The 20,894-nt window shown below is 34.9% G+C and overlaps 1 protein-coding gene across 2 annotated transcripts in view; it reads left to right on the forward strand.

Moving 5' to 3' along the window:
* Nucleotides 1–20,526, forward strand: part of SCYL2 (SCY1 like pseudokinase 2) — a 38,724-nt gene extending 18,198 nt beyond the window's left edge. Inside the window, exons 7-17 of one of the 2 annotated variants that reach the window (XM_072866181.1) lie at nucleotides 1,454–1,579; nucleotides 3,068–3,244; nucleotides 6,596–6,718; nucleotides 8,002–8,115; nucleotides 8,586–8,718; nucleotides 10,567–10,685; nucleotides 11,344–11,444; nucleotides 12,204–12,270; nucleotides 12,403–12,492; nucleotides 13,604–13,723; nucleotides 14,320–20,526. In XM_072866181.1, the coding sequence (XP_072722282.1) occupies nucleotides 1,454–1,579; nucleotides 3,068–3,244; nucleotides 6,596–6,718; nucleotides 8,002–8,115; nucleotides 8,586–8,718; nucleotides 10,567–10,685; nucleotides 11,344–11,444; nucleotides 12,204–12,270; nucleotides 12,403–12,492; nucleotides 13,604–13,723; nucleotides 14,320–14,970 (1,821 nt within the window). In that variant the 3' untranslated portion in view covers nucleotides 14,971–20,526. The remainder of the gene's footprint in view (nucleotides 1–1,453; nucleotides 1,580–3,067; nucleotides 3,245–6,595; nucleotides 6,719–8,001; nucleotides 8,116–8,585; nucleotides 8,719–10,566; nucleotides 10,686–11,343; nucleotides 11,445–12,203; nucleotides 12,271–12,402; nucleotides 12,493–13,603; nucleotides 13,724–14,319) is intronic. The other variant, XM_072866172.1, reaches the window with a different exon arrangement.
* The last annotated feature ends 368 nt before the right edge of the window (nucleotides 20,527–20,894 follow it).

Raw genomic sequence — 20,894 nt, forward strand, 5'->3', positions numbered from 1 at the left:
TATCAGCTTGTCTGAAGGACTACAACAAACAGATTTGTTGTATTAAGCAGTATGGTTTTATAAAGATGTTAAGTCTTTTTTACTACGTCTGCACTGCAGACTGAATTTTAGGGTAGAGATACTAGAGCTTTAGTTCTAAAAGCAGTTTGTTATGGCCAGCATGACACGAGCTAAAATGGAGCTTGACATGGGCAAGTTTACCTTGCTAGTTTTAACTAGTTTGTGTTAACCTTCATAGAATTCCATGGTCATGTACATTTTGGTGTGTGATCTAGAAGACGAAATTTAAGCCCACAGTGCAGACTATCTTGAATTCTCTGCTGATAGATTCTTTTATTCTGTATTGCCCTACTCCAATCTGCTTTTCTGATTCTTTTTTTCTTTATTGCCCTACTCTTACTGGCCTCTCTTGCTGCCTTACAGCAGAGCTTCTTTACGTGTTTTAATATCCTTTCTTTTTGCAAAAATTTTTCAGCTGAAAACAAGTGTCTAAATAGTCTGAGAGATGATGTTTTGTCTTTAACTGTTGCAAGCCCGTGAGGTTTGATATATCCCTCCGTAAAACTGAGAGCTAGCAGGAAGGAGGAGTCTTACCCATGCAAGTTTTTGAATGCAGAACTTTTCATTCCAGTCTGTATAGGTCTGGGATAGACATTCTTCTACTCTTTTCGTTCATGTGCTAACTGAAAGCTGAATATTTGGGGATGGATTTTTATATAAACAGTCTTGTTATCATCATGCATTTTTATCAGTCTTTCATTAATGATGAAGCAGCTCTATCAGTATTAATATGATATACCATGACTATAGATGAAACCCCCTGGTATTTTGTTGATGCCATCTTTATAAGCCTGGTCTATGTATATACATTGTTACACAATACTTAAGAAGACCTGTGCCCTTTTTGCTGAAGTCATGCAAATGTGGGAGATCATGTGAGAAATTACAGTGGACAGGATTTACAAGTGGGTCTGAATATTGGAGAGGAATTTATATAAATACACACTTACTGCATATAATTGCTTGTTGTTTCATTATAAGTTTCCAGGGGTGGTAGCCAGATCTGGATGGCCTAGTAGGTAATCTTTTGTTGTAATATTAAATAGCATAATTATTCTTAGGAGAACTTTTAATCAAGGTTTTTACTTTTCATTCCATTTTTTGTAGACAAAACATTATTTCATATACAATAAGTTAATTAAGATACACATAACATGCATGGGTTTCTTTAAAATGGTAGGAAAATTCTGTCTTAATAATCAACCTTTATCTGTGAATATTATACTACTTAGTATGTAAAAATGTACTTTTCTAATTGTTAGTTGCAGGCACGCCATTGTAAAGGTTTACTATAGTGCATTGAAAAGGTAAATAGATGATTATATTTTGGAATCTTTGTAACAGTGTCAATGTTGTCTCCCTCCAGATCACAAGCTTTTGATCTTATTTTTAGATACCATTCTTTGATGATGTAGGAGCAATGACGCTTCAGTATTTTGATTCATTATTTCAAAGGGATAACCTTCAGAAATCACAGTTTTTTAAAGGGCTACCAAAGGTTCTGCCAAAACTACCTAAGGTATGTTTGTATGATGTCTTGAAATAGTGAGTTTAAAAATATGTGAACATCTATTCACATTCTGAATCTTGGAATGCTGGACTTTATGTAGCATTGTACCATAATAGACTGCCACGAGACTGTCAGAATAGAGTAGTAGGAAAGAAGGGGAGATCAGAAAATAATTGGTGTGGAAATACTCCTCAGCTATCAATAATTCTTTAAATGGAAAATGGCAAATTATGCTATCAATATGTGTAAGGAACCATCATTTGCATGTCCTCTTGTAGTTCATCCTACTTTGTAAGGGAGTTGTCTTCTCTCCATTTACAAGGCTTTCCCTTTGTTTCCAGATGCTATCATAGCTCTTTGAAGTCATCTTGCCACTTTTTCTCCCAATAAGATTGCTTCAAGTTTTTTCATGGCAAGGCAGTGCTTTAATGTTGGATGATGCAAAGCTTCCTTCCCTCAACAAAGTGCTTTCTTGTGCTAGCAGTGCCCAGAAACCTCAAAGGCAAATGTCTGTCATTACAGATTTCTTCTGTGTATTATTAGACGCTATGTCTAGACCGACTCCTTTTCCTTTTGTGGTATTCTTTAATTTATATAAGGTATAATGCATATGTGATAGAAAAATAGTATAAGTTTAATACATAATAGAATAGCAGAGCTTCTCAAGCATTGCATTAAATTTCTTTATTTCTAATTCTGTTTTGAACTACACAGTGCAAAATTCAGAATTCATGTTTAATACTCTCTTCCTCTCTTCTTTTTAATTTAGTAATTTTTTCCTTTGATCAGAAATCATTGATGCTTTGAATTCAGAAATAGATGGGATGTATTTCACCTAACTTTAGACAGCCACTAACTGACCTAGTCATCTTTAGAGCATTCATTTTATTTTTTTCTGTCTTGAAAGTATATTTTATGAGGGAAGGGACTGTGCCCTTGAACTGTGTATTTCTCTTTATTGACTTTAAAAGCATTTAAGGATGTCTAACTCTACTGTAGACATCCACAGTGTAAATACCTATTTCATCAGCAGAATCCCATTTAGAGAATATACCTGGAGTTTTACAGGGAGGTATAGTAGGATTATGTGTTGGTTCAGTGAGTGATGGAGTACTGAAAAACTGATGATTTTTGGGGGGTGATAGGATCTTTTTTAAGAGTCTTTTTAGGGTCTTTTTTAAGAAAGCATATAGAATAAAGTTTTCATAATTCATGTATGTGGCTGAAAGTCCTATTTTCTGTACAGTTAATTGCTTTTTGTTGACCTTCACAGGTTATAGTCTCCAGTTATGTTTTGAGTGCAAACAGAGAAAAGTAAGCAAAGTAGCACAGTGTAAATTAGCTAGAGTATACTGTGAAAATAAGAGTTCAAAATTGAAAATTGTCTGTCTGCTTTTTTGTAAATATCAGGTTAATATAAAAGCTGTTGAGCTGGCACAATAGTAACTTACTGCAGTGCAGTACAATATGATGCATGCTTGGTTTTTTTTCTTCTAGCGTGTTATAATTCAGCGAATTTTGCCTTGCTTGACTTCTGAATTTGTGAATCCTGATATGGTACCCTTTGTCTTGCCTAATGTTCTCCTAATTGCTGAGGAATGCACCAAAGAAGAATATATCAGGCTCATTCTGCCTGATCTTGGTCCTGTTTTTAAGCAGCAAGAACCAATCCAGGTATGTTAATATTGTTCAGTTTACAATTTTTCTCTTTGGTGTTTTTTTCCCTGAAAAATGACTAATTGTTCTGTTTCCCTTTTGCAGCTTCACACAGATTGCCCAACCTGCTCTATAGTTGTCTGGGCAGTCAGTATCGATTCATACGAAACAGATTTTTTCCAGGAAATTCACAAAACCTCTACCCCTGCTTTTTCAGATGGGTTTTCTGCGGGTATATCTGCATTTATAGATTAGATTAGATTAGGAAAAAATAAAACATTTAATTTACCACTCAATTCTTATTTTTTGTTGGTTGTAGAAAGTATATTTGTAAGCATTTTACCACTTATCTAGCCAATCTGAGCAGGGTTGTACAGTACAATATTTGCACATATTCTACCAGTAGCTGAACCTATGATTCCTATGAAACATAGGAATGAACAAGTAGACCTTTTGTTTCTGGGTTTCAGAAAACCAGATTAGAGAACTCTCATTATACTGGGAAGGGGGGAAAGGGGACAATTGTGTACTGAGAATACCTAAGAAAATTAGAACTACGTAATGCTGTTTACTTTTGGCACACTGAGGCTTTATGTTAACTTTGTTGTTGTCTTGAAAAAAATTAAACGTCTAACCAACCAAAAGACAGCGAACATCTTATTTGTGCTGTTTCATCCTAAAAGGTAACATTGTGTTTTGCTACCTTTAACATCAGATTTGTGAGACAATCCTCACTGCAAAAAGTTTGTCTCAAAGTTGTATCTGAAACATAATGGGCACAAAAGCTGTTTTATTTCTTGAGAAATGAGGGAAGCAAAATACAGGCTCAAGGTCAGCTCATAAAGAGCGAGCTTTGTGAAGTTTTTCTGTAGCTTTCTAGATATTATATGTTAAATTCTTCTGTTGACATTTTTAATGCACACTAAGTACTAGATGGCTTATTCTGGTATTATTTCTGTGGTCTTTTGAGTATGACAAAGTAATCTAGGACAGGTTTTCAAAGTTAATATACCAGGAATTCAGGAAAAAAATATAAAGATTCAGAGTGCCAGAGGACAGAATTCCAGGTCTGACTGTCTTTGTGCAAGGCAAAAACATCCAGTTCCTGGGTGTTTGTAACTCATGGAGAGGGGCAGATGGTGAAGGTGCCAGTGTTTCTTCCAAGTGCTCTCTCAAGATGTTTTAGATTTGTATGAGGGGCCTGTTGCTTGGCTTTCATAGGATACTTGAGTTAGGAAGTGAATGTATCATAGGAAAGCTGCTGTAATTCAGTATGAAGAAATTGTTATCCAGTGTTCACAATGTCTTTGTATGAGGAAATTCGTAATATGAAAATGGAATATTTAGTTAAACTACTCATTCATATCGTACTCCTGGAGTTAGCATGGAGTGACAGGTGTGCTTTAACATCCTAGCTTAGTCTGACATAGGTTCCCAGTGTAGACAAACCCTTAATTTATATCTAGGGGAATCCATAGAGAGTTAGCATATGATGTGCTGTAAATTTGTATTCTAATTCAGTACACCAAAGTGTACCCTGATAAGTACTGGGCTCTGTATTAATGAATGAAACACACCTTTAGTATTATTGTTTAGAGTGCAACTGCTACTGCTTGCTTATTAGATGGTGTATGTGAATCTGTGACTGTAACGACTTTGTTTCTACTTAAATAGATAAGAAGTTATCAAATATGACCTTAGAAGGCTAAAAATAAGAGGGCTTCATTGGAACAGCATGAACTACATTCTAGTTAAAGACAGGTAGAGAGGGATATAAAAAACGATTCAGCTTTATGTTATCTTCGTTGAAAAGCATTGACAGCCCGTGGAAAACAGCTGAACTGCTTCTGTGAAATCTAAATGACTATATAGTACAATGTTTAACTTAAAAACAGTCTGCTATATGTTCAAACATCTGGTTCTTATTTTAAAGGAGCTTTTCTAGTTGTTAAGTAACAGGTTTCATTCATGTCCTTTTCAAATTTGCAAAAACAATCAAATGATCCTTCTCCAAAACTATACATTTAGCTAACATAGAAACTGTCATGCCACAGTATTACAGGGTTGCTAGACAAGAGAAGAACAGTGTTATGAGCGCATGTAGGTTTCAAAAAGTCAAGTTTAGGACAAATAAAAAATCTTTATTCAAGAATAATTATAAAATCTAACTTTAAAACTGATCTGGTCCATTTCACCCTAGTTCTCCCAAATGTGGGGATATTGCATCAGAATCAATGTTCATGGAATGAATGAATGAGTTTGTGTGTGTATGTGTACAGTTTAAGTAATTATAAATATACAATAAGAAAACACACATTAGCTGCAGTTTAAAATAATTTCTTTTTCTTCCCTGTAAAGGAAGGCAAAGGAAAGGGGGAAACTTGTAATGTGGTCTTGGTACACTTGTATTTCTACACTTTGATGCTTCTGTTTATTTGACATACAAGCATTGATTGCTACGTGTTTTTAGATGTAAAAATTGAAATCTTTCTCTCCTATGAAATAGTTGGCTTTTTATCATTAATGTGATACCATTCACCACAATTTATCCATCTAGTCTAACCTATTTTCTAAAAGCAGCCTAGATATCAATGGATAGTCAATGTCACCTGTAGCAAGTTGTCTCACCTATCTGAGGTGAGATATGAGTCTTAGGAGTTACGTAGCACTCTGTATTGGAGACTGAGCTTGGATGAGTAACTTAGAATAGCAACTAACTTTGAGATGGCTAAGCCTAAGCAAGGTGAATCCCACTACGTAAATGTGCTATTCTAGTGTTGCTTTTCAGGTTAATGTGATGTGAATTTTTTTTGTTTGGGATTTTTCATTTTATGATATACAATTTCCATGTGAAATAGAATAAAGGTATTTTGTGTCCATATAGTAGCTGTAATAATTCTTTTCATTGTGTCCCTATTTTGATTCTAGATACAGATGGAGTACAGCTTTTATATGTGGAGTCGTGATCAAATGCTCAAAGGACAGCATTTGAGCCATAATTTTTTGAAAGTTTAGCTTTTTCAATAGTGATGTGCGTATAAAGATTTTCTGTGGGTGGATTTTAACAAAAGACCATGTTGTAAATAGAAAAAAACCCTCCTTCCTTAGCCATTATGTTTTCTTATTTCAGAGGGATTAGTCTAGAACATGCATATTTTGTTTGATTTGTATTTGCCTTTTTTAAAATGCAATAATATGTCAAAGTGTTTTTTGTCTTCCATGCCTTCAGGCAAGCAACATGGTAAGTGATCACATTTACTGAGTTACAAGAAAACTTCTGAAGTTTTTATGATATGATGCAACACACTTTAAATTGTAATGTTTCTGGAGTTTAAACTTTTGGCTTCTGAATTGTCCTTCTTTTAATAGATCTTGTTGATCTTCCTGCAAAAAATGGACTTGCTTCTAACCAAAACTCCACCAGATGAAATAAAGAACAGTGTTCTACCAATGGTTTATAGAGCTTTGGAAGCACCTTCAATTCAGATCCAGGTAAAATAATTGCAGCCTTTATTTAAAATATTTTTTTTCTCTTTTCTTTAAGCTGATGTGCCAACTTTTTATATACTCATATGTTTGTTTACTTGGGGGGGGGGGGGGGGAAGATAAAGCTGTGTAATATTCCTGAATGTTGAAAGAGATTAATGTTTTATTAAAGAAAATTTGTTTCAGAAAAATAAAATTTAGTTCCCTTATTTTCTAGGGAGTTACCACTTGACTGTTGTTCCAATGCTCTTATCCTAAAGTCTTACTAGCCACCATAGCAAAAAGTAGGATGTGCATTTATACTACATTGCCTGTGCAGCAGAAACTATGCAGGCATGCATGCTCTTACCAGTCAATGAGAGGTGGCTTATTCTGAGGTCCTACTGGTAAGAACATGTGTGCCAACAGTTACCTTGGAAGACCTGATTTGCTGTAAAATCATATGAATATACCTTCTGGTGACACTTTAAGTATCCATACTTTAATTTTTCTCTTTATGCTTTCTCTACCTTTCTAAGGTTCTTCTTTGTTTTTTAAATCATTCTTCCACTGGAATTAACTTCCAGTTACCCAAAGGCATTCAGGACTGGGAGGGGGAGATAAACAAACAAAATATTTCTTAAAGAAGGGTTTGGAAATCAGATGTGCCTTTTACCTTTGCAAAGCCTTTGCCATATTATGGAGAACGGATTTTGTTTCTAAATACCTGGTGTGAGGGTTTTTTTCTGCATCAGTTACTCAGGTATTTACTTGCAACAAAAACTTAATATTGCTGTCTCTTATTTTTTGAGATTGGGCTGAAATCAGTTGGTTTTTTTTCTGTTGCTTAAGTATGTTTAATCTTGATACGCTCTTTTATCTTTCACCTTATTGTGCTGCTGCAGTGCTGCTGATAGTACTCATTCAGAACTGCTTGACTTATGTAGGAAAATGTTACAGTTTGATGTAATAAAAGTTGTTTTTTATAAAAAGGTGTTTTGTGAAAATGCAAGATATTCTTGCTATCCAAATATTTTATTATAAATTTATGAATACTGTTTTTGAAATCTGTTTTCCAAGGTTATATATATATATATATATAATGATGCTTTATTATGCTAGCCATTTTTAAGTGAGGCTGATAGATTAAGGTCAGCTTAGTTGAACATTATATTTCCTTAAATATTTCCTTAAAAAGAAAGCTTAAGACGATATTTTAAATTAATTTTGATCTTGAGTAATATTAGTACTAATTTTATAATAAACATGGATGTTTCTTTTCAAACTTATGCAGAATTTTTTTTTTATAGGAGCTTTGCCTAAACATAATTCCCACGTTTGCCAATTTAATAGATTACCCATCAATGAAAAATTCATTAATTCCAAGAATTAAAAACGCATGTTTGCAAACTTCTTCTCTTGCTGTAAGTATCCTAATAATTTTATCTCTCAGTCCTCAGAAAATGTTGTTACCTTTAATTACTTTGGCTTTTCTGCTGTTGTGTCTTTAAAGAAAAGCCCATTGGTGGCTCTGATTTCTTTTTGAGTTGGTTTTTTTTTTTTACTTTTTACAAATACATTTACTTTTTTACTCTAACATTTTTAAAAGTTGTTAAGGACTTACTGTGTTAATAATACTGTAAAAATTGTTGAAGTGTGTTCCACAATAATATATGTTAACAGTGTTTTTCCTGCAGAAAAGCCAAGGTTTTGTGAGCAGTTTGTAACTGTATGTCCTTTCATGACACAAAAAGGTTTTTTTTAACTTGTCTTGAATTTTCAGATATGAAGGTTGTCATTTCAGTAGCACCCGTTTTCTTCTAAGTATGAGTTTTGTACGGGTTTTATTTTCTTAGGCAAAAATAAAGAGTTTAATTCTTGTCATATGTCACAGGTCCGGGTAAACTCACTAGTGTGCTTAGGCAAGATTTTGGAGTACTTGGATAAATGGTTTGTGCTTGATGATATTTTACCTTTTCTACAACAAATTCCATCCAAGGAACCTGCAGTACTAATGGGAATTTTAGGTAATTAATACTTTCCACTTTCTTCTCTTTTGTGCTTTGATGTTGTAAATCTGAAAGCTTTCTGTGTTATCATTGGTAATGTTTACATAGTGTATCGCTAAAATGACTATTAAAAACTTCCTGTTTCTGTTTCTTAAGTACACCCCTGTTCAGTTACCTTATGTATTGCTGGTACTTCTGAACACTAATACATCTATTTGTAGTTTTCAAGGCCCAATGCAGTTCTAAGTACTCATTGCAGTTCTTGGGCTGTGACACTTTCATGGACTGTATGGTCCACACGGCCAGAAAGGCTTTCCTCAGAATAGTATCTGATCTGTCTTCTTTCAGATGCTGAGCACCTTGCTGGAGCTTTTAAGATGTTATGTTGCCTTCTCTTACCACTCTTGCATGTCAGATGCTATAAATGATTGTCTACAAATCTACTGCTCTTCACTGCAGGTTTTGTTAGACTCATTTTGTTGGACATTTAAGCAAACGTGGCTGCCTTTGCGCTGAAATGGAGCATAGTCTGGGTGAGGTTTCACAAAACAGCTAACAAAACCTAATGGCTTGTTACTTCTGGAACGGGAGCCCTTGCTCCCAGTCGTGCTTTCGTAGTGCCACTCTGGTGCTTGGCTAACTCAGGATGTGTGATTTTAACAACTTGAATGGGCTCAAGGAGACCAGATGACCAGAGTCACTGCCAATAAAGAGGTGTGACTGCGTGGCCAAGTCTGGAAGACAGTGACCATTTCTCTTGCTGACAACAAAGTAGTAGGCAGAAGACCATTTGTAACAAGCTGAACTGTACTGGCAGCAGCCCTCATTAAACACTGTAATAGTATGTGATGGTACCATTATTTTGATTGGCTCAAAATGAGCAAGAGTGCACCTATCACTCATCTATCATATCTATCACTATCAGTACTAATTTAAAGCTGCCTGTTTCCTTTAATCCTTGCAGCTTTGATTTGTATTTGCTGTCTGAGAGTGAGGGACAGTGTATCTTTTACTTTATCTACTGAATTCTACTTGGATACAGTGGATAAGTGAATCCTAGTTTGGAAATGATGGGCTGAAATCAATTTTATATACTTGGGCTCTCCTTTTTTCCAGAATCATAATATCTTCCATCTTGTGTGTAATATCTTCTTTGGCCAGCTGACAGCTCTCTTCTAATACTAACCATAGAAAGTGAGGAAAGCTGCTTCTTCTTTTATGCTAGTATGTTCAGTGTTTGCCACCAGAGGTGGACTGTTTAAACAGATGAATCCTCCTGTCAGAAACACTATAGAACTTGTAGGCTTAACCTTGGATCCCTTGTGCCTGCCAGTGTTATTTTTTCAGTGATTTTAGAACAGGTAAAGACTATGAATGTTTTCTGATCCTGTGTATAACGCAGCCCCAAACATTTAGGTAAGAATCTTTGTAAAATGCAGTCAGAGAGCAGTGTGATAGTTACTCCTAGGCACTTCAATATGCCAGGAGAGAACACATCCTTAGTTAACGCAGCTTAATTTCTCAGTGGCAATTTGTCAGTTTGTGATAACTCAGTTGCTCGTGATCTGTTTCAAAGATGCATATTCTCAGATAATTGACCAGGACAATACATTGCCTAATATCAGGTTTCATAGCTGCAAAGTATTACTTTGGATCTTCTCTTCTTCTGAACTTTAAGCAAAGTCTCTTGCTATAATATGTTTATGTTGTGGTTGAGTACTTAGCTTTTATGATTCTGTTGATCATGTTTGTCCCTGTTTGCACACAGAGCCAACGTATGTTGAGATGATACATATGGAGAGTGCTACTTTGTTCGCATTGTTTACTAAACCTAACGATTTTTGCTATTTTGATGTTGTATGTCAGGTATTTACAAATGTACATTTACTCATAAGAAGTTGGGAATTACCAAAGAACAGCTTGCAGGAAAAGTATTGCCCCATCTGATTCCTCTTAGTATCGAGAACAATCTTAATCTCAATCAGGTAGGAACATGGCTATGTTGCGTGCTTTTACTTGATAAATTGTCAGAGAATAGATTTAAACCGTTGTCAGAGAAAAATTCATACATTACTGTATGTCTATGTCTGTTGTAAAAGAAAACAAACAAAACCAAAAAACCTTCCAGTATTACTGTATTTGCATGTTTAAAGCTTGTTATTTTTCAGGGAATTTAACTGATCTAGTATAAAATTTCAAAATTAATACTATTACCTTCCAAATATCCTGCAAAAGCAGTCAGCTACTAACATAATTACAATTCAAATTAAAAGCTAAAGTACGATCTTAATGTTTCTTCCCTGTCTCTTGTTTGTAAATGTTGCAGTTAATGTAGAAGTGCAATCATAGGGTTTTTTTGAAAATTGATCTGGTAATACTAATCTGTGTTTTTTTTGTCTGGGTTGCCCCACTTTTTTTTTTTTTATTTTATTAGTGATACGTATTTTTCACTGTTTCAGTATGCACTCTGCTTGTAGTTGGGTATCTAGTGGAAGATAGTGAAGGTGGATTATGAATTATTTAAAAATGTGCAGCTTATCTGACATTGTGTATTGTAAGTTTTATGAGATATTACCTTTTAAGTTATACATGTCTGAATTCCATCACTGCAAAATCCGTACCTCTTGTATATTTCTTTTACAGTTCAATTCTTTTATTTGTGTTATAAAAGATATGCTCAGTAGGTTGGAGGCAGAGCATAAAACAAAACTTGAGCAACTTCACGTCATGCAAGAGCAACAGAAGTAAGTGTTTATTTATGTGTGTATTAGAGAAGGAAGAAGTGAGCAGAGATAAATTTCAGTTAATTTTTTAGCACATGTGAGAAAACTCTAGCCATAGCAATAAAAAATCTAGGTAATTCTTACTTCAGTAGCTGAGAATTACCTCAAATAAGTACAGTTGTCAGCAGAGATTTATTAGTCCTAGAATGATAATAATGTTGTGATGTCAATGGTTTTATAGAGTAAAATCCTTTACTTTTATAAAATTCAGTCACAGTTTATTATTTTGAGTCAATAATTTTTAATTAATTCATTACATGTAAAATTTCATACTGAGCTCCACTAGTACAGTTTATGTCTTGCTTCTATATGCTAAGTTGCTTTTCTGTAGTTGTTGAGAACATAAACCATACTGGAGAAACATAAACTTTGCAGCCTTTTAGAAGGCAGTGATATTTGAAGATATTTAGAACTATTTTATGGAGTCTGATACGAGGTGAGATTTCTGAGTCAAATTAACTTGGGCTACCCAAAGTCTGTGTCACCCCATTCAAAAGGAGGAACTAAGACCATGTGAAATGATCATTAGGAAACCTTTACAATTTAGAATATTAACATTTTCCAGTCTCCTACAGGCATTCTATAAAAATGGCAGTGCTCTCATAATGCAATTTTTTTATATTATTTAAATGCAGAAGAATAACATGCATTGCTGAACTAATGTTGTGGATGTGACTGTAAAGTTATCTTTTTGTAATATGTTTACTCTGCACTATATAGATCTTTGGATATAGCTAACCAAATGAGTGTGTCTGAAGAGGCAAGATCTAGTAGTACAAGTAATCAGGTAAGCAACAATATTTTATTGCACTACTTACATATAGAAGTTTGAAATTTAAAATTACATAGTCAATATTTATGTTATCTTAAGTTACAACATTTCAAATAACTTAAGTTTTGTTTCTTTGAACTTAAACAGATTGACAAGGTATTTAATACTAGTGGAGCTGACCTTCTAACTAGTGGATCTGATAGTAAAGAGAATGAGATGTCATCAAAACAGAAAAAGGTGTGTTTTACTTTGTTTTGGAATCCTGCTACATCCATCTGTCTAATACAAGGCTGATACAGTTGCATAGAAAGAGTATGTGTAAATATTTATCATATTTAAAGCTTTAAAAGAAAAATTAACTGCTTTTGTACAGCACAGCACCATACATAGTCACATGTGAAGGCCCACTGAAAAATGTTCAAATCATATCCTTCAATTTCTCTGAAAGCCTTTCCAAAAGCTTTGTACAAAGTAGGCAGCAATTAGGACTATAGATTTTTGGTCCTTTTCTTTCTCCTTAAGTATAGATTTCAATGAAACTGAAACCTCAGCAGTGGATTTAGATAGGAAAATCAAAATAGGCAACTTTATGATAAAATTACAAACAGAGATGAAGATAAAGTGTAGAATTTCATGTAGGAGCAGAGACTAACATTTACCGTACAATTCAAGGCTAAGTGAAAATGAACAGTCAATATGGGAATAAATACAAGAAGCAAAGAAAAAGCATGACATGACATAGAATATTAAACATAAGCATAAACTATTGGAAAATTCTTTTCATACTATTAATTATGTAAATGGCTCCCCAGAATCTATACATTTTATAATTTCCATTTCTAGTTATCTGAACCCTCTTACTGATTTTAGACTAAGGGGGAATGATTTTATGATTTTATCCTTCATCATTAACAAAAGTAGAGTTAAAATCCTAAAAAGCCTCTTAAGCAATCTTAAAATAAAATTCCCTTTCCACCTCTGTGGTCAGTTGCAGTTCTATATCAAGTGCCAGTTGGTAACCATATAAAAACAAAAACTGTGAAGAACACCTTTCCTTGTGCCCAACATGAAGAAGACAAAGCTGAAATGGTTTTGTTGTGATACCTCTGTTTGAGATCTGCTCAAATTTCTCATTATGCTACTTTTAATATTGTATTTATTTGCTTTAAGTACTTTTTAGCAGTATGATAAATATAATAGATTTTGTGCTTATCCATTTTCTCTTTTGTATAAATAATATGTATTGTTCTACCACATATTGAAACGACAGTGCTATTTATGAAGTAAAAATATCAATGTAAGAATAACCATTCTGTGCAACTTAGTGTCAATACTTTCCCTTTTAAAGGCATCACTTACCCTTGAAGAGAAGCAAAAGTTAGCTAAAGAACAAGAACAGGCACAGAAACTGAAAAGTCAGCAACCTCTTAAGCCACAAGCAACTGCAATAACACCTCCAGTGAAGCAGGTGAGAAAGAACAAACTACTGCACTGTTTCCATTGGAGCTGTGATGCCTTTTCCTTTCAAGTGCTGTGTACATTTAGCATTTTTTTTCTCCTGTGAGTCACATTTGTTTTCACTGGTAGTACAATGGCACAGCTGAGAAAAACTAAAATAAATTTTAATCTGCCTTCCATTTGCATCATTAGCAATATTTCCTACTTTTTAAATTGCAGGAGTTTCCAAAGGAATAATTATCATTGGAAAGCCATTGTTCTAGATAAGGAGAAAGCACATATTAAAAAAGGTTTTGCTCTGAAGAGTTTATTAACTAAATGTATAAAGGGCTTGGGGATAGGAATGGGGCATGTAAGCAAATGTCACAGTAGTACTTTGTGTATAGTCTAAGTTGTCAAATTAAAGCTGCATAACAATTAGTTCTAAGTAGCAAAGAACAAAAATAACCTAATTGCTTTTGTGTATAATTACATTTCATGCCAAATTCCATGCAGTAAATCTAATTTCTGAAAAATTAATGCCCCTTTTGCACAAGCAATGATAAAGACTGTTGCCGGAGTGTTTGTACAAGAAAAGCATTTAACTGCATTTTATGTATTTTGCAGACAAAAGACTTGACAGATACCTTGATAGATAATATGTCATCTTTGACTAGCCATTCTATCAACAAAGCTAAAGTTGCATCTTCAAACAGCTTCTCTTCTGTCCCTTCTATGGGTATTGGAATGGGATTTTCATCACCCATTGACAACACAAAGAGAAATATAACAAACGGACTGAATACTAATATGGCTTTTCAGACTGCTGGATTCAGTATGGGAGCTGGTCCCACCACTCAGAATTTCTTCAGTGGTCCAAGTGCAACAGCAACAACCAAGATGAACATTGTACCGACTGCCAATATGCCAAATTACAGTCCTATGAATTCTGCATCTGCAATCTCTCCACTGACACAACAAAACAGACCCCCAGATATGTCTGCTTTAGATAATCTTTTTGGTCCTCAAAAACCCAAAGTTAGTATGAAACAGTTGGCTCAACAGAAATCAAGCCAGTGGGTTAAGCAGTTTGTACCCCCACAAGGGTCCCCAGGTGCGAGCAGTTCAGTCTTGGGACCTCAGATGAACATGATAGGACAGCCTGGCTTTGGTATACAGGGTAATCCTTTCTTTGCTCCTCAGAACTTTGCACAACCAGCAAACACAATGACAAACAGCAGCTCAGCTAGTAATGACTTAAAAGATCTTTTTGGGTAAAATGTTTTGTTTTCTTCTTTCAAAGGTCGATGAAATTTGGATCATGGGTAAGCTGATTAACATCTTTTTTTGATTAGTAAAAGCATGGCTTGGGGAAACTCAACCCAGCAAAGTAAAGACTTTTGCACTGCAAAAAAGACTTGATTTTGCATTCACCTGGTACTGCAGTGGGATTGCGTAAGTGCAAAGTCATCTTACAAGCTAAAGATTTCCTGTCTCTTTACTGAACATCAGAGCACTGAAAGTAGGATGCATATATTCAATTGAAAAAGAAGCAGCTAAGTATTTCAAAATAATTCAGAAGTGTACTCAATCAACTCCTATGAAATTTCCTACAAAATTTTGTTTCTTAAATTCAACAAAAATGCTTACGGGGTAGTAACACTAGTGAACGCATTCCTGCAGCCCAGTCCTTTCAGTGTCTGCTAAATTCTTATAGGTGATTTGTGTTGCCTGAATTTGGCACAGACTGTCATTTTGCCATATGACAGTAAATTCTTATGTTGCCTCAAAAAGTTTTGTTAGCCATGTTACATAGAAAGATCTCTAACCAGTAACTGTGTAAGAGGCTAAGGAGAGAAAATACTTTGTATTTCTTCTTTTATAAGATAATTAAAATTAAAGTGGTAGTAAACCACAACAAGATTCAGGAGGCATAAGAAGTTGTTTTAAAATTTTGTGCAAGTTTGGGATGGATTAAGAACACTGCTCCAATGGTCATGCTGGTTTACAACCTGTTTTATAATGCCAGATCCTTGTTACCAGCCACATAGCAAAAGCAACATACCACTTAAGCAGGATTTTAAAATACATGTGGTGACATGATCACATTTATTATATATTCCAGTGTTTTGGCTAATTTGATACTGCTTCTAACCGGTGTGAAAAAAGAATATTAATAGTTATGGAACCTCCTAAAAAGAACGTTCTCTGTAAAATTCAGATGTTGACTGCCCCAACTGTGTAACTAAGCAGTTCTGTGTAACTAAACACACACTGTTTAGTTACACAGAAATATCTTGAATTAATTCATAGATTTTGGCTCTGTTGGGAACATGAAAAAGAATTGCCTTGTACAAGTTGCACATGGTTGTGTGAAAAAGCAGACTGCCATAAATTGCCTTGACTAGAATAAACTATTTCATTTTAATTTTGTTTTAACTCAAGTCCTTATGAAGGATAGATGTATATGAAGCGAGTTCTCAAATACAGATTTGTAAGCTCTAGAATGTATGGTAAATACACAGGTATTTCGGATCCTTTTTATTGTATTAATCCATATTTAATAAAGCTCTCCAGAAAACCAAACAGTAGTTTCTTCTACTTCCCAGAAGGTGTAAGTTCAGCTTGCCCATGATAGAATCTCTGCTCTGTCAGATACGACTGTTGGGTTTTAACTTTTTCTTTCCTAGGAATTTCAGGAGCTTTCTTACATAATATTTTGAAGACTATAGCTGGCTATTTTGAGAAGGAAAGAACTAGTTACCTTTTTTATGGAAAGCCTACATGCTTTATTTTTCAAAGCCTTTCACTGGAGTTCTTTCACTGAAATGTTCTTTCATTTGCTGCTTAAGAAACCAAAGGGCCTTATGCTGTAAATGTGACTTGTATTTTGTTATATTTCCACGGTTCTAAGCGGTAATAGCATTAAGCATATTTCTTAAAGAATTGTTTATGTATTATAGCTGCTGCCTTAGTCCTATTATTTTAAAATACCTGGGACCAGTGAAATTGTGGTTTAGAAAACAGTACCTAACACATTGTGATGCTTATGTGCTGTTAATATTCATGGTAAACATTGTAGGTTATGTTAAGATATCTGTGTAAACTTAAGACAATACTAGAACTGTTAAACTGTTTAAGTTCGTTTACGGTTTCTAGTACTCTATACTCTCAATCACACTAATGTCTTCTTTTATGTCAGCTTTTGAAAGCTACGTTTTGTTAGGGTAGCCTTAGGCAAGCCTTTGAAGAATTACTTGAATCTGTATTCCTCTAAATTATTTGGAAAATAAGTTTATATTAAAAATAACATCTCTTAGGACTCTACAATGTATTAAATTAGTACATCCATGATAAAGGCAGTCTTAAATGTCAGTGTCCTGATCTGGGGTTTCACTCCCTGATCCCCCTGGACTGGGACTTTTCAGAACTGGATTTTAATTTAAGCTATTGGAGGGAAAATTAACTGAAAAACTTGATCAAATTTTATATGCTAGAACTCCTAAACTGTGGGATTTGGGGTATGTGCTTTTGCCACGGGCTATATGAGAATATAATCTAATTTGTAAGAACAAAGTAAAAAAAAATCCTACAAGTTCAAATTAAGAGAGGCTCTTCTATGCAGTGGTAATGTGATGGAATAAGATCTTTATCTGGCTCAAGTAATAAGATTTTTTTTTCTACTTATATTTGAGAACATAATTTTGGTTTCTCTTGTTTGCTGCAATTTTCAGAATGACCAGAGTAGAAGAATAACAACAAAGAAAACTGAAAAGGGTGCTTATGAAAGTTATAACAAAATTTTCCAGTTATTTAAAAATAGAAAAGAAAATATAACTTCAGTTAAAATCAGAGTGTCAAATCCCCCTTCCTTGTAGATGCTTCCTGCTTAGTGTGTCAGGAAACTGTGTGTGTGTGAAGTTCTCTAATTATTTCTTCTTAACTTAAAGGAAAGAGGAGTTGCAAGAGGTAAGTCACCAAGGCCATGTGCCACTTGGCTCCTGCTACAATAGTTTTTCTTTAGGAAGCCTTGTCCACTTACAAGTCATCATTCTGAGGCCCTGCAAGAGGCTGGAAGACTCATGTTGTGGCTAGAGCGAATACCATGATTTGAAAGCAACAGTTGTACTTCACATTCAAGTTGTCATTTGGGAAAGAGTAGGAGAAAGGGACAGTGTTACAAAATGTGGGCATTCCAGGGGCCTTCTGTTTCTGGACTTGGATGGCAATGTTACATCTAGCTTGGCCTGAAGCAGAGGGACTGTCTAGCCTTAATGCAAAGCAATGGAGAACACAGGTTTGAAATTGGTATCTGATTAAGAAATTGCAAATTCTCTTACTGAAAAAGTAACCTGATATAAAAAAAGTTCTTATTACAATGCCTAGAACAATGCTGTAAATTACACAGAATTTTTGCCCTTTGTATTCAACCTAATTTAAAGGAAAAAATGTGGAAGCCTGGCACGTTATATCATTGCCTTACAGCCTCCACCCTGTGCACTCACTGTGCTCACCCACTGCAAGCAGATCTTCATTCCACTGTGGAAATTAGAGCAGGGTCTGGGCTGAACTCCCCAGCCCACCTGGTTTACTTTACATTCGTTTGTAAAGGAGAGGTAAAGAGAAGAGAGTAAGTTCCTATTATTTAATTGATTTATCTATAGTATGTTTACTACAAAAGGAGAAAAGAAAAGAAGTGGAAGTAGCTGCACGTCTTAAGTATAAGCATCAGTTGTCCTTTGGCTGCTCTGGTGTATGCTAAATGAACATGACTGCACCAAGACAGCAGTGTTTTCCATATTAGAACTGTTGGTTCCATTTGGTTTTAAGTATGAAAGTCTCTGAAGCATCCTCTGAAAACTCAGTCTTGGAAAATAAACTAATCCTGCTAGATGGAAGAGGCTTGAAAAAGAGGCTTGAAAAACTCTCTCTGCTGGGGCTGATGGAGAGGAACCTTGAAACTGCTGAGTTACAGATTAGCTTAGAAGCCCCTAGGTCTGCCACTCTCAGGAGAAACGGGGAGTGAAATGGCACATGTCATTTCAAGGACGGAGGAGGGAGCAGATTTTCTGTTCCTTTTCACGCAACTGTTGTGAATAAGGCACAGAACAGCCTGTGGAACCTGCTTATGCAGGAGGACAGCAGTACCAGTGGAGTCTTTTGAAATGTAAAGGAGTCCACCAATCATTTGGAAGATGGGGAGGGAAATTTTACTGGGAACATGGGTAGAATGCCCCAGTTTGTTTTAATGAAGATACTATGTCTTCCTCTCTCAATGGTGATGTGAATTAAAAATATCTTGGGGAAGTTGTGGCCTTACAGGTCTGCACAGATGCTGAGTACCCCAAGTAAAAGACTGAATTTTTGGATGTATAGGTGCACAACATTTCAAGCCTTATTATTTAAAACTTCCCTTTTCTGTTAAGTTTTGTCTTTTTAGCAACACATGTTTCACATTTATGTGGAACTTTAACAAATACCCCGATGGCCTTTTAAAGTAAGAAAAATGTGTGTTAACTTTTGTATTATAACCCCTGTTATAATGTTATCTATGTCTGTAGATAGGTAAGTGTGTATACAGATCACAGGATTTTAGATTTTTCAGTTCAATTGCACCAAAAGAGCAAAGATTAAATGAGAAGTTAGATTTGAATCAAATTCCACAAGGCTTCCATATAGGCTAACAATTATATGACACTTTTGTTATCTATTAAAAATTTACATGCTTGGTCTGCCTACATCTATGTGACTTGAGCAGAAAAGGAAAATTTTTACAACATAAGTTTATGAACACTGGATCTCTTACTGCAGATGACGTTTTTGGTCTTTAGAGTGAGGTTTGTTTATTGATTAGGAGGTTTTTATTGGGGTGGGTGGGATATCGCTGATTTGTGCCATTTCCAGTGAAAGAAATATAAGGAGGGGGAGTACAGAAAAAATACCCTGTTGTATATGTGACCCTTTTTTGTTCTTTGTTAAGAGATATGCTGCATTTTATATACTCATTGTGAACTTTTACTCTGAAATAGCTGTGAGGAAACCTCTCTGGAGAATTTCAGATGAGTTAGCTGATTTTCAAGTGAGGTCCTGCCTTGTACCTGCTTTCCATTAGGTTTTGACTGCTTTCCAAGGAAATCACACAAGGCAGTAAAACCTTGGATTCCTACACCAAATCCTCTTGCCTTCCAGGCCTCACACTTGTATCAACAGAAAAAATAAGCCCTGGAAGTTGTATTGTCTTTAAGTTCTCTGAAACAGTTCTAACTGCTGTACAGATTTCTGAGATAAAGTTGTAAATCAAAATGTGTTATAGTGAACTCAGGCCTTGTGCAAAATATTTAATACTTGTTTATTTGTCTAGTCGTACAGTCTCTGTACTAGTGGCAGTTTTATGTTTTGATTGTAAAACATTAAAATTCTCATGAGATTTATAAAGTGATGTTACTGTAGTGTCAGCTGTGATTCATAATTAGAACTGTCATAGCATGGCATTAGTGTATATCCAGTTTATTGGACAGCTCTTCAAAAACAAATTTATTCTTGTATCAACTTTTAGATCAGCTACTTAAAAAATATGTAAAAGGTACAGTGACAGTTTCGAGAAATTCATATCACTTTGTACTGTGAATGAGGTTGCCTATGGAAATAAATGAACTTTTCATATTTTCATGTTGGAAGATATTTTTATTTAAAATTTCCATAAAATTAACTAATAGTAACTTATTTAGAAAACGTTATCACTTTGTATTTTGTTTGAAATACATTTTATCCCACGTAATTTTGAGCTCATTTCTTAGAGTGGTTGCTGTCCAGACATCTGTAAAATGTGATCACATATTGCCTTCATGCAAAGAATAAAAGTCCTGGGGAAAAACTGACGCACTAGGTGTCTTTAAAATTAGCATTTACTTTTTCTGAAAGCCCATGTCAGAATCTGGGGTTCTAATGCCACATAGTGATCTCAATTTGCATTTCCATTGCTCATTTACCCAGAAACCAGCCCTTTCTCTAAACCTGGGTTTCAAGATACACTGCTTTGTTAGGCTTAGAGTTTGCCAGCACTCTGAAGGAAGCTAGTACTCACCTTTTTGTAAGGTATAAATTGATCAAGTATGAGACATCTGAGATCTGATCTGCTTAGAAGCATCATTGTTGGCCGGAGACAGTATAGGAGGAGACAGTAAAAGAAGAAAGAGATGGAT

Source organism: Ciconia boyciana, chromosome 1, assembly GCF_034638445.1.
Source record: "Ciconia boyciana chromosome 1, ASM3463844v1, whole genome shotgun sequence".
Lineage (NCBI taxonomy): Eukaryota > Metazoa > Chordata > Aves > Ciconiiformes > Ciconiidae > Ciconia > Ciconia boyciana.